The 14514-nt window shown below is 50.1% G+C and overlaps 1 protein-coding gene across 1 annotated transcript in view; it reads left to right on the forward strand.

Moving 5' to 3' along the window:
- RPTOR (regulatory associated protein of MTOR complex 1) overlaps positions 1 to 14514 on the forward strand; it is a 303099-nt gene that overhangs the window by 102294 nt on the left and 186291 nt on the right. The window contains exon 4 of the mRNA XM_084751163.1: positions 12137 to 12295. Within this exon, the coding sequence (XP_084607289.1) occupies positions 12137 to 12295 (159 nt within the window). The remainder of the gene's footprint in view (positions 1 to 12136; positions 12296 to 14514) is intronic.

Here is a 14514-nt window from a genome sequence, read left to right on the forward strand (position 1 = left end):
CTGTGTGCACCTGTGTGTGTTGGTGTGTTCCCTGCAGGAGTGCTGTGTGGCTCTGGATCTTCATGTCTGTCTCTCTCCAAAGGGAAAGGAAGCGATTTAACAGAAGATAGCAGTGTCGCTTGCCGAGAGGCTCTTTACACACCTGCTCAGCTCTGCTTGCTCTGCCACCATTTTTTCCCCTTTGTTTTTTTCTCCTCACTTTCCACTCTTGAAGAGAAATCTACAGGTTATGTTCTGACATATGGAGTGCACTGTGAGCCCTGGCCTTTGTCTGCAGGAAAGGACTGTCCTGATGGCTCTGTACCCAGGTTCCTGTTTTAAGGCAGCCCTCTCCTCTGCCTGCTTACTTACAGCCTTTCTGGGGCTCCCCAGAGACGCACAGTGTGTCTTGTATAGGAACCCATCCCCTGGGTACTGCCTAGGGCTGGAGAGCTGCCGCTGAGGTAGTGGCGTGGGTGATGGCTGTCTGAGGAGTGGGTGATCTAGGTGCCTCGGGACGTGTGTGGGGGCCGGTGCTGCTTACGGCAGTCACTTCGAGCACATGGGCTTGGAGCAGAGGGCAGCTGTCAGGGGAGCAGAGGCCTTGCGGCATCCACTGCTGCTCTGCAGCTCAGCTGGACTGACTGGTTAAGACAGCTCCCAACAAGGAGGAAACGGGAGGCTCTGAGCCCTGCTTCAGCCTTCCACCTGCAAAGGCTGCTGCCACTGCGCTGCAGGGTCTGTTTATTTAAGAGGATGAAAACTGGCAGAGACCGGATCCAGTCCCCCAGTCCTGGTTGAACAGGGCAGTGGTGCTAGAAGCCCTCCAGCGGCAGAAGACACAGTGCATGCTGTGCGGGGTTCCCAGGCCAGCGTGGGGTTCGTAACGAGGAGACTTACTTGAGTGGAGCCCTGCCCTCTCTCTCTTCCCTTATGGCTGTGTCTCTCCTTCAGGCTACACAGCTGCCTACATGGTTGGAGGGAACACCCTTCTATACCAGGCAGCCTGGCCTCCTCACACCTGGCGCCTAGTCTCTGCAGTCCGCCCTGTGAGAGCAGGAGTCAAGGAGCAGGGAAGAAGAGCACTGCAGAGGCGCGTCTGGGAGTCCTTCCTAGACCTCACTAGCACGTGTAGCCCCGTGGTGTCTGTCAGAGCCCTCCCTGGGAAGGAGATGGAGGCCAGAGCACCAGGCTTTCTTTGCACCGTCCTAAGTTCCTCAGGGTTAGACTCTTTTCTTCTGTTGCAGACTCCAAAATCCCCATGAACTGTTTTATTTCATCTTGAGATGTGCTTTTCAGGAGGAATACCTAGCTTGATAGGTAATATTTTAGAGACTTGTTTTGTCATTTTGTGTGCCCAGTGAAAATGCCCATAAATTCCCCAAACTACTGCATGTTTCCCCTGCTGCGGTGTCTTTCACTCCATGGAGCCGTTTTCCAGGCGTCCTCATTTTGAAACAAAACCTTACGTGGTGTGGTGACATTTAATTTAGTGTTTCTCATTTCAAAGCCCTTAAAAATATTAATTAATTCCTGTCAACCCCCAGGAGGCACATTATTAATATCCGAAGTGCCTTTCATGCTGGTCCATTAATGTGTCCTCTCAGTGTGATAGGTAAGAAAGGAGGTTGAATCTTTTTTTTTTTAAACTTTTTTTTGCAGTTGCACAATATAAGACCTTGCTAGAGCCAAGGTCAGAAATAACGAATCCCTAATTTTACTAAGATGCTGGAGTGATTCCAGCTCTGTGGCTTTGGATATGCTGTGGAGAGCAACACTTCTGTTGAGGGGTGCTGTCTGGAGGTAGGGACTGAGTTTTCAGTGGAGCTTTACAAATCCAGCTCAGTAGCTGTGCAGAGGAGCACAGGGTTGAGAAAAACTGCTAGGCAGAAAAGAGATAAGTGAGAGCAGGGGGCTCCGCATGTCCATAGGTGTCTCCACCAGTAACTGACGGTCCACATGTGAACCCAGACACTGCCTAACTCATGGGCATTGCTCCTGGGGGGCAGGGGTGTCTCATTCTGGAGTGCTCTCTACTTTATGTGGGGTTTTTCCCTCCCTCCATCCCTCCCTCCCTGTCCCACCTTCCATTTTTGAGACAGTGTCTGTTGTCCTGGCTGTCCTGCACTCTGTGCTCTGTGGACCTGGATGGCCTCAGACTCACAGAACCCGCTGCTTCTACAGGCCCCACCACTGCGTGCCTGGCTTTGTGCTTCTGTAGTTTACCACAATGTAGCCACCTAGGCCAGTGTCCAGCTGAGCTGCTGGCCCCGCCCTCCTCATCACTCTGACAGCTGAAGTTCTGAAGCTCTTTGGTCCATTACGATGAGTGAGTGAGCGGGAGGCATACATCTACCCTCTGAAGGCGGGGACCAGAATCTGGTGACACTCGGGAAATGTGAATGCTGGGGGCAGGATTCCCTTGGAGCTGTGACCATGAGGTGCTGGCCCTCCTGTGTGGAACTGAGGAAGTTAAGAGTCCCTCTGTGTAAGAGTGCTGTGAGAGCGTGCTCATGAGCAGTAATGGCATCTGGGCCCTTTGGTCCGCACACTTAGAGGATTTCAGGGGATAAACAGGGGACTGAGCACATGCATTAAGATTAATTGAACTCCTCCCCCATGTTTTCCAATAAGATTTTGAGGGAGGAGAAAGCTTTTAAAGTAAGTCAGTCTTTGTAACCTCGTGGCCGGAGAGGAAGCATGGCCCCAGTTGCTGAGGCCTGAGAGGCAGCCTCTGCCTTTTCTGGGAGCTTCCTTCCCTGCATTCCTGCTCTGCTGGTCTGGTTGGCAAATGCTCTGAGAGCTGTCAGCGAAGGAGTCGCCCCGCCTCCCCCCCACCCCACTCCGTTTCGTGTCTTCTCCCCCCCCCCCCCCAGTCTCTCTCAGGGTTCACCCCCACCTGAAGATGCCTCGTCTCCAGGGACAACAGAGCCTTTGCATTAACAGGAGGAGGCAGCTCTGCTGTGGAGACCTGGCCACCTCCAGGGCTTGCAAACCACTAAGATTGAATTTGGTTTATGATTTCCCTGTTATTTCTCTTGGTAGTAAATAGAAACATTTTATAGAGACATAAATAGCAAATTCTGAGCTCCCTTTGACTCCTCTTTCTCAGGTCCCAAAGAAGCCTAGGACAAATGCCGCTGTGGTGCCTGTTAGCATACCAAAGCACACTCTGGCAGCCAGGCTTGCCTAGCCTGAGGCTCCTCTGACTCCCTTCTCCCCACAGGGCCTGCCCTAACCTCTCCATCCAAGGGCTTCACTCTGCTCCCCAGTTTTTCTGCCCAGCCATGCACTCTTGGTCATCCCCCCCCCCTGCTCTCTTTATACTGCCATGAAATCACCATGCACTGTTGGCCCCTTCTGCGTGCCCCCCCATGCCACTTCTGCCATGCACTCTTGGTCTGCGTGTCCACCACCCCCCCACTCTCTCTCCTTTTTGTTTCTATTTTTGAGATTATTTCCCTCTCTATTCTGTTTAGGATTATGTAAGTATATCCATTGGGGGAAAAGGGGGGGGGCAGGGCTGGAGAGATGGCTCAGGGGTTAAGAGCACCGGCTGCTCTTCCAAAGGTCCTGAGTTCAATTCCCAGCAACCACATGGTGGCTCACAACCATCTGTAATGAGATCTGGTGCCCTCTTCTGGCCTGCAGGTGTACATGCAGATAGAGCACTCACATTTTAAAAGAAGTATATCCATTGCTTTTCTGATTTGGTTGATTGGTGTAGTAGTGTATTGAGACTTCTTTATTAATAATTTAAGGCAATATCAGAATCAGAATTGGCTTTGATTCCCCAAATAATGGAACTACTGATTTTTAAAAAAAAATAAATTAAATTTACATCCTGATTGCAGCTTCCCTTCCCTCCTCTCTCCCTTTCTCCTCAGAAGAGGGGAGGCCTCCCTTGGATATCACCTGGCCTTGACGTATCAAGTGGAGCAGGACTAGGCGCACCTGCTACTGAGGGCAAATGAGGCCTCTCAGCTGGGGACAGGGACCCAAGGCAGGCAGTGCAGTCAAAGAAGGAGTCCACATGGAGACCCCGCTGCACAGGTGTTACACGTGTGCGGAGGGCCTGGGCCATCCCACGCATGCTGTCTGTCTGGTGCTTCAGTCTCTGTGGGGCCCTGTGAGCCCAGGTTTGTTGATTCTGTAGGGTTTTGGGGGTGTCTTTGACTCTTCTAGCTCCGTCAATCCTTCCCCCTCTTCCACAGGATTCCCCGAGCTCTGCCTGATGTTTGGCTGGGGGTCTCTGCATCTGTTGCCATCAGTGGCTGGGTGAAGCCTCTCAGATGACAGTTACGTTAGGCTCCTGTCTGCAGATATAGCAGAATATCATTCATAGTGTCGGTGGTGGGCTCTTATGGCCCAGTTCAGTCTGGACCCTTCCAGATGCTCCTGGCTGTACTTTCCCTCATATCAACAGTAAAAACCTTCTCCTTAACCGTACCTTGGAATAGTCAAAATGATGACATAACTGCTCCTAGGTATGGTATTAATTTCAAAGATTGGAGGAGAAAGACCACTGACCTGAATCATCACAGCCAAATTACTAATTAAAGCAAGCTCTTTTATTTGTATACACAGGCTGCCTTCCCCAAGCATTGGATGTGAGGAAGATAAGGTTTTATAAGTCAGGGGTAGGGGATTTCCAAATGGATTTAGTGGCAAAACAGTAGGGGCTACAGGAGCAGAACCATAAGCATTACCAGTCAGTCATAGCAGCCTCCCGACACAAGGACAGGCTTGCAAGGTGGCCCGCCACGGTAACAAAGACACGGCTGCCATTCCTGGAACAGGCAGTGCGGACCCATTTGTGGATACGGTTACAGGTGGGGCAGAGCCCATCCTTGAGAAATAGATTTAATCATAAACAGGAACGAACTTAAGTTTGTCTCTACTATAAGGTGGTTTTTGAGCCTAAGATGGAGGCAGAGTGGTTCTTCGGTGCCCGAGGAAGAGACGGCAGAGAATTACCACAGGCGCCTGGACGAGTCCAGAGCAGAGAGAGAAAACAAAGACGGAACCAGGCCGTGAGAGGAGAGAGAGTGGAGGAGAGAGAGAGACTGAGGAACAAGAGAACAGTCCATACTCCTGTGTGTCACCTGAGAGCCTTCCTGTAATAGCAAATGTCCACCCTGACTCTGAGTATTACCCCCCCTCCCCCCTCCCTGTCTTGCAGCCTCTGATGGAGTCTTGGGGATGGTCTTGTCCGTCTTGTTCTGCTCCGGGGTGTAGTTCTGAGGTGAAATGTTCTTATACCTCTCCTTTCTGTCTACTCAGATGTGACTCACACCAAAACACAGTCATATGTAGATACAGCTTTTTTCTTTCCTTTCCTTCTTTCTTTTTCCATCACAGACGGCCGGAAGAAGGATCTGCTAAGATGGGATGTCGTGTGTTGTTCAGTTTGACCAAAATAGCAACAGTGACTCAGAGGGAACTCCCAGTGTGGGCTCATTCAGAGCCCCTTGTCCAGTGCTCTGTTTGTGTGGCAGGTGGGAGCCACACCTCTGAGAGGAGGTGACTGAGAGATGAAAATCAGCTCAGGAGCCAGAGGAAAACCTGCCAGCTCAGAGAGGCAGAGAAAGCACCTAGCTGGCCTTCCTACTCAGTTCACATCTCAGAAGAAAACCCCAAAACCCCAAAGCCAAAAGCTCACTAGCTCAGCTGACAGCCCAGGAGGAAAGCCAAAGAGCTTGCTGGCTCAAAGCTCAAAAGCTTCTTCTTATCCACAGCGTCTTAAAAACACCCTTCAACTCTAAGACCCTTTTATACTTTAATCCCTGTCACCTGGTTTCTTGCTCCGCCTCTTGACCTAGGGTTAACTTTATTAAATCCTGTGTACAGAAAGCTCTTGGATTAAAGGTGTGGGCTAGGGCTGAGCCGCACCATAATTATCTGTTTACAATAAACAGAAATTTCATGGATTAAAGATGTGTTCTAGGGCTGAGCCCTGGACAAAAACAAAAAACAAGTTTTTACAGCTCACAATCTTGGGGTTCACAACGGGATCAGATATCCTGCAACAGGTGACGCCTTGTTGTAGAGTCTGAAGCAGTCTCCAGGGCTGCTATTTGAAGTTCTCCACCCGTTTTCGCATTGATTCTGTGATTTCAGAACGCACTTCCTGTTTGGATGTAGCCGTGGAGAGCATGTAACCAGCACAGTTACAGTGATAAACGCTGGCAGCAAGTAGAAGCAGCAGGACCCAGGTTCAGTTCCCAGCACCCACACGGCAACTTGAAACCATTTGCAACTCTAGTTCTGGGGTTCTGGCCTCTGTAGGCACTGTATATGTACAGTGCACAGGCCTGCATGCAAACAGAAGACTCATACACAGTGTTCAAAAAAAAAATCTGGCTCTGCTGGTGCATGCCTTTGGTTCCAGCACTCAAGGGGTAGGGGCAGACAGATCTCTTGAGTTCAAGGCCAGCTTAGTTTACATAGCGAGACCTTGTTTATTTTTCTCAGATTTGTATTATATCTGCCTACCCTCTTAAAATTACTTATTAGATTTATCTATTTTATATATATGGATGTTTTCTTGCACGTATGTCTTTGTACCATGTGCATGTGGCAAGTATTCTTGGTGGTCAGGAGAGGGCATCAGAACTCTAGCTGTGGATGGTTTTTAACCACCATGTAGGACCTGGGGAATCGAACCTGGTATCTCTGGTAGGGCAGCCAGTGCCATTGACTGCTGAACCATCTCTCCAGCCCCATTCCCCTCTTTGAGGCAGGGCCTTGCTAGGTAGCCCGTGCTGCCTTAGCCCACCTATTGCTGGGGTTCCAGGCATGTACTGGCACACCTGCCTCAGAGCTGTGATCTCACTTATCACACTCAGCTTGCTTCGTGGGATTAGGCAGGGCCCCAGTCCACGGTACACAAAGGAGACTGTCGGGTGACCCAAGGGTGGCTACCATTTTTTAAGTTCTCTTGAGAGTGGAGGCTGTGCATGCCAAACACTGGCTCTACTGTACTGTAGCCCCTTTCTGATTGTCTGATGTGCAGGCTTACTGATGGACGCTGCAGTGCCCAGTCGGCACCCAGGTGTCGTTTCCCAGAGCGCTTTAAGGAGTTGTGTTGACATTCACTTGTGTCCCTTTGATGTCAGATAGTATTTCATCATTTGATTTGTTCCTTTACTAATTGTTATAATTAATGTCACTAGCAATCTGGTGTCACTCAACAGAGTGGCTGTTGTTAGTGTGCCGTCAGGATGTAGAGAGGACAAGTGTGCACCCGTACTGGAGGGCACACCCAGAATTGTAAGCTGCCCTCACAGTTCCCTTTAGCTGTTTGCACTGTTTGCACACGGCGGACCGTGAGCAGCATTGGTTCCTCAGACATCAGAGCAGCTCAGGGAAGAGCCAGGCCCCATGCAGGCTGCTCCAGACCCTCATCAGCACCCCTGCCTTCCGTACAGGGGAGGCTTCAGCCTTGTTCCAGTGGAGCCTCCGCGTGGGTGTCAGAGGGTTGACATGGGCTTTGCACCTTGCACTCTCGGGCCCTCGTGATAGCATCCTGCTTTTTTTATGAGCTACATTCTCATCCTGAGTGAGGAGACCCCCAGAGGAATTTCACTTTGCTGAACCCTGACTGCTCCCTCAAGGCAGGTACCCCAGATTGCCCAGCCCTGCAAGCAGGCCTTCCCAGTGCTCTGTGTGCGGCTCTACGTGCTTTGCCCACAGGACTTAGGGAACCTGGAGGGACCTTTTAAATCTCGGCTTTCTAAAGCTTTCATATACTGACGTGGACTCTCATGGACTAGTGTAGACTCTCATGGACTGGCATCGAGAATTGTCACCTTGTTTATTTCTCTTTTTAAGAACTGGTTAAGTCAATTAATTAAAGTAGTTAACACAATCATCTGCAATCGTGACTTTAGCCTCCATGGTGGCTCCATCCTGATGGAAGTAGTCAGGGAGGCTCTGACAGATTCCCATCCAGGAGTCTGGTAATGATTCTCAGGTTTGGGGCCTGCAAAGCCTCACTCCTCCAGAGACCTCACATTATGGCTGGAGAAGGAATTCATATTTGGTGAATCACCTCCTCTGGTTTCATGCACATCTTTCCGTTGTCTTTAAAGACCATGACCACTTGTTCCTTGGTGGGAGCAGATAAGCAGTGTCCCACAGCGCCCACACCACATCTCAGGCCCTCTGCTTCCTCACTTGTGGTGCTCACATGTGTAGGTGTCCGTGAGGTGGGCCAGGCTGGGTTCCATTTCCTGCTGTGTCACCTTTTCTTGGCTGGGTGACTTTTGCCTCCCCTTCCTGTTCCGGCCTCTTGTCTGCTGTTCTGTGGACATTCTCAGTGGGTGCTGGCTGACCCTGGCTCATAGCCACATCCTGGGTCACAGGTGCTTTAGATTTCACTGGTGGTTCTCCTGTCTGCTTACATTCCAGACACTCAAGTAGTGGTGAGGCAGGTCCTTTATTTTGTTTTATTTCCTTATTTGTTTTGACACAGGGTCTTGTTGTGTAGCCTGGGCTGGCCTTGAACTTGAGATTCCCTTACCTAAGCCTCCTGAGTGCTGGGATGAAGGAGCAACCCAGAACGCCCAGTTCTCATTGCTGCATTCACCTAGACACGCATATAATATGCTTTGATCAAATATGCCTGCCACCGGTCCTTTCCCTCCAGTTCCTTTCCCCTTTTCCCCCATCCCCTCCCCCTTCCTCCCATCTCCCCCCTTCCTCCCATCTCCCCCCTTCCCCCCCAACACCCACTGCGTTCAGCTGGTGTTTCCTGTATGTGCATGAGTTTGAGACAGTCCCCTGGAGAGTGGGTAGCCTCCCTAGCAGCCATTCACTCCCCTTCGCTTCTCAGATGGGGCGGGTCTCTCTGAGTGCCTCCCGCATTCGTGGTTGGACTTCGGCTGGCCTGATCTTGCAGGTCATGTCCTGCAGCCCCAGACCCTGTGAGCCTACCTGTACAACTTTGTCATGCCTAGCAAATACTTTTTGCTTCAGATATCTATTTCTTCTGCCTGTTAAGATTTTCCCTCAATGACCCTAGTGCTCTGGTCCACTTGGCGCTGAGCATGCCATAGTCTCTTACTCCCCGACTGAGTCTTTCTACTGCAAAAAGAAACTTTCCTGGCCATAGTTGAAAATACACTGATATGGTGTAAAGATAAGAGCTCAGGGGACATGCAGCACTTACCACATTCTCTCTAGCAGAGTAATAGCATTAGGCTCTTCATTAGGGCCTATGACCTAGTCAGCCAGCCATGGGGTTTTGGCCCAACTAATGGTACCAACATGGTTTCTGTCTTGTAAAATAGACGATATTATTAATGTTGTTGTTGTTTGTGTGTTTGTTTGCTTTGTTTTGTTTTTTTCCAGATAAGGTTTCTTTGTGTAGCCCTGGCTGTCCTGGAACTCACTCTATAGACCAGGCTGTCCTTAAACTCCGTGATCTGTCTGCCCCAACCTCCTAAGTGCTGGGATTAAAGATGTGTGCCACCACCATCTGGATTGGATTTAAAATCCAACCAGAGGGCTGGAGAGATGGCTCAGAGGTTAAGAGCACTGTCTGCTCTTCCAAAGATCCTGAGTTCAATTCCCAGCAACCACACGGTGCTCACAACCATCTATAATGTGATCTGGTGTGCAGATGTGCAGGCAGAACACTGTATACATAATAAATAAATAAATCTTTAAAAAAATAAAATCCAATATCATAAACATAACATCCATGACACTGTGGCACCAGAGTGCATAATATAACATAACATCCATGACACTGTGGCACCAGAGTGCATAACATAACATCCATGACACTGTGGCACCAGAGTGCATAACATAACATCCATGACACTGGCACCAGTGTGCGTAACATAACATCCATGACACTGTGGCACCAGAGTGCATAACATAACATCCATGACACTGTGGCACCAGAGTGCATAACAACATCCATGACACTGGCACCAGTGTGCGTAACATAACATCCATGACACTGTGGCACCAGAGTGCATAACATAACATCCATGACACTGTGGCACCAGAGTGCATAACATAACATCCATGACACTGGCACCAGTGTGCGTAACATAACATCCATGACACTGTGCCACCAGTATGCATAACATAACATCCATGACACTGTGCCACCAGAGTGCATAACATAACATCCATGACACTGTGGCACCAGAGTGCCATAACATAACATCCATGACACTGTGCCACCAGTGTGCATATCTTACCAGGAGAGCTGCCTTCAGGGTTCATAGCTGCATAAGACTGATGATAACTTCTCTTGCTCTTTAGTATGCTTAGCGCCTTTCCACAGTGAATGTTAGGCAATAGGGATGAAGCAGCCAGCTTGACCTCTCCATGTTCTGTGACGCAAGTGTTGTGCTGTGTGCAGTAGGGCCTTGCCTTTAAGTTCTAAAGGTAACCGGAAGTGACAGGAAAATATCTTCAGCAACGTGGCAGGATGGAAAATCAGCCCACACTACTCAGTAGCCTTCCTAAATACCAAGAACAGACACAGTGGGAAAGAAATCAAGGAAACTGTCTCGTTCACTGTAGAGTTTAAGAAACAACCTTGGGCTACATCTAACTGAGGAGATGAAAACTACACGGCATTGAGAGTCTGCTGGAGAGTGGAAGGTCCTCCATGCTGACGATTGGAGGGCAGTGCTGTGAGCATGGCTGTCCTGCCCAAAGCAGCACAGACTCAGTGTAGTCCTCACCCAAATCCCAGTGCACCAAATTGGAGAGGCAGTCTCAGTTCATATGCAAACACCAAGACCCAGGGTAGCCAAAACTTACCCTTTAAACAACAACAACAACAACAAAACCACTGAAGGAACCACTCGGTTTTTTTATTTCTTTTAAAAATCAAATGTCGGTTTAATGAACTGTGTTATACAGAAACATCCACATTACTTTAAAGATCAGATCCTTACATCCACATATAGGCAAAGCCTTTCACTGTTTTTCTGTAGGTTCTGCCATAGTTTTGGAGAACGTGGCCCTGGCGCCTGGAACTATTTGTTGTGTTCACACCGTGCTCTGCTCTGTAATTTTCTTTACTGGGAATTTCCTATTGGAAGTCAGGGTAAAGCACAGAATAAACGCAAGTAAACCCTTGTCCCCATCATTGGCTTCAGCATCCTTGGGACGTTGCCAGGCTCATCGCTGCTCTGTCACCCAACTCGTTTCACCTGCAGGTTAGCCTAAGTTTTAACAAAGGAGCCCTCAGAACATTTAGCTGTCAGCTCTGCTCGTGGGAAGCCCGGGTGTGTGGCTACCTCTAGTAGAGGTTGGATTGTGGTTCCCTGGGCTCATGAGCCCCAACTTTACTATCTTTTTTATTGTGTCCACGAAAGGGTGGCCTTTGGTTAATATCCCCTGAAAAGGTGACAACAAACATACATGCATGACAACTTAATTAGATACCCTGCAGGACTTGGGGTATCTGGGAGGCTTTCCCCACAGTAATGGCGTTTTCTTAGGTTTTTTGCATGTCCCTTCCCCCTTTTCCTCAGCAGCTTGTTTCATTTCCCAGCAGAGCTTGCTGGTTGTTTGCTGGGGTTGTCCTGACTGTGGGACTGTGGGAGCTGGGTGTCTGCTGAAGGAGAGTGTGTGCTTGTTCGGGTCCCACACTTCTGCGTTCTCTTGGTGTGCCGGCCAGCTCCCACAGTGGGGTTCCACACAGTCCCTTCTGAGCTAGCTCTCACCTGTTTAACCGTTGTCGTTTTGTTTTTGGGGTTTTTTTAGTCATCTCTATTTGTTGTCTGTGTGTGTGAAGACCCTGATGTCCCTCTCTGGCCTCACCCCTGGCACTGCAGTGTCCTGTACGTGTGGGCAGGGCTGAGCACCTGGCGCTTCCTTCTCTTTGTAGCTCCTCTGCTGCCGCCGTGCACATGCAGATTCCGTATGCTTCATGTTCTAAGAAGTTTTGAGGGCAGAAGGGTCCTTCATGTCACCATGTGACAGGCTGCCCTTATTAATGTCCTGTGTTATAGTTAAATGTACCGCATGACCACACTCTGTAGCCTGTGCTCACTTTCTAGGGCCAAAGCTTGGGGCTGCCTGTGCAAGACCAATTGCTGCTCCTTGTAGGTCAGTGTGCAGGAGGACGCTCTCTGGCCCTCCCCAGTGCGTGACAAATATCTCCTTTCTTTTTCCACCACAGGCTCGGTACAAGCAGAGCCTCGACCCCACTGTGGATGAAGTCAAGAAGCTTTGTACATCTCTGCGCCGGAACGCCAAGGAGGAGCGGGTCCTCTTCCACTATAATGGCCACGGGGTGCCCAGGCCTACAGTGAATGGAGAGGTCTGGGTCTTCAACAAGGTGGGCCTGCCTTCCGCCTCCACTTCCCTTCCCCGGAAAGCCTGTCAGTGCACAGCTTTGGCTGTACCCTGAGTGTTTCATGCGTTCATCCTTTGGAGACCAGCAACACATGCCATGCACCAGGCTGGCAGCCAGGCTGCCTGATGAGGATGGTGAGGCAGAAGAGCCGTTGCTTTTGGAGAATGTGTTGACAAAAGCATCTTACGGCTGCATGTGTGGGCGCTTCATCCCAGTAAGAGGTGGGATGCTCATAGTTATGGATGGACCCCATGCGCATTGGCTTTGCAGACTGAAGAGTGGTACTGTGTCTGGTTCCTGAGTGTCAGAGAACAAGCATTTTCTTAGATAATGAATGTATTCTGAGTGCTCTAAAGAGCTGATGGCCAGCTGCCATTTGGTTCCCTTTCTGAAGGTCAGCACTTCCTAGTGGTGCCTTAAGCCAGAGGTTAGATGGGGAGGGGAGGGGATGCTTCTGGACTGAGGAGTGCATGTCGTACATCCTACAGGACAAAATGTTGGTGCTGTGTTGAGCAGCCTGCCACGCTGCCCTTCCTCCTCTGCTGCACATGACAGGCAGCTATGGAAGTACGTAGTGGCCCCTTGAACTTTTGAGTTTGATTTTGGGCTCCAGCGAAAGTGAGCATAGATTTCAGTCAAGTCACACTCTAGTGAACCTCTTTGGCCTGTTTCCTTGTGTTAGACATACCTCACTGTCCCCTCCTGAAGAGTCGGCTCACACAAACGCATCTTTAACCTCTCACGTGTTCAGACAACGTGCTTCCTTTAAAGCATACCATCCTGCTGTCCCTGCAGTGTTGTCTGGTGAGACCACAGAGGCCCGTGAATAGGTTTAGTAGCATTCCCCAGACAATAGCGAGCAGGGTCCTGAAGCGCCCCACCTCCCCCCACAGTTAGTCCCCTCTGCAGGGCCAGGGCCAGGCCTCCCTCATATGGCCGAGGTGCCACTCTAATGCCTGCTTTCCATTTGTATTATATATTCTAGATATGTGTGGGGGTACACAGTGCTACAACACACATGTGCAGGGCGGAGAACAACTTGTGGGTGGTCAGTTCTCTCCTGCTACCACGTGGGTACTTGGACCTGAACTCAGCTTGTCAGGCCTGGGGGCCACCTGAGTTATCCAGTTAACAAAGAGGTAGAATGTAAAGGACTATGGTATCGGGGTTCAGGAAAGGAGACTTTGGAGCCCTGTTGGCCCTCCTCAGGCTCCTGCCCTTCCCACCCTTCCTCTCCACATACTGAAACGAGGGCACAGGGGGATCCAGCCGTGGCTGCAGACAGCATCATTTCAGGGAAGAAGGATTTATTGTAGCTTGTGAATGTGTGCGTGTGCATGTGTGTTATATGTTATCTTATACATACATTTTGTATGTGTGTGTTTGGGGTATGTGTGTACTTGAATGGTCATATGTATGTGCATGTGGAGGTCAGAGGTCAACGTGGTGTGTCTTCTGTATTGCTCGGGGTCTTTTCTGAGTCTAGAGCTTCCTGTGTTGGCTGGATTGCCTGTCCAGCAAGCCCCCAGAGACGTCAGTCAGGCCTGCCCACGGTGCTGGGGTTACAGACTTGCGCCAGTGCGTCTGGCTTCTGCATGGCTGCCAGGACCCCGCGCTCAGCTCCACATGCTTGTGCAGCCAGCGCCTTATGCACCTAGTTCCCGCAGGGTGATGTGGCTCTGTGGTGGTTGACGTGTTCAGCAGCTATTTGCTACATAGTACCACCTAGCAGCAAAAAGCTAGGGACAGAAGTGGCACTGCGCTGTAACCCCAAGCCTAGCCCAATGGCCACAAGTCACTCAGCTGGTCCCCATGTCACAGCCTCCTAAAACACCAATACCAGCTGGGGGCCAGTTTTTGAAACATGTGAGCCTCTGGCGGACATTTCAAATTCAAGCCATAACGTGGGTCCCAGGTGGTTTTAAGTTGATGCGTTGAGACCACCCTATGGGTGAAGACGTGGCCCCCTCCTCAGCCCTGGTGCGCACCGCAGCAGTGCAGAGATCTTCCTCAGTCTACTGTGTTGGCCACATTTGGAAAAGGTGCATTTGCAACAACTTAGCTTCCCTGGAACCTGTTGAACATGAGCCCCGCATAGCCTGTCTTCCTTGCTTGTGTCCTGTTGTCTTTCCCAGCGTTTGATGGATCTTTATGTTCTAGACAGAAACTCTTCATCATCATCCTATGAACTGTGGGTGTCT

This window comes from Acomys minous (genome assembly GCF_964271855.1).
Source record: "Acomys minous genome assembly, chromosome: 12".
In the NCBI taxonomy this organism is placed as follows: domain Eukaryota; kingdom Metazoa; phylum Chordata; class Mammalia; order Rodentia; family Muridae; genus Acomys; species Acomys minous.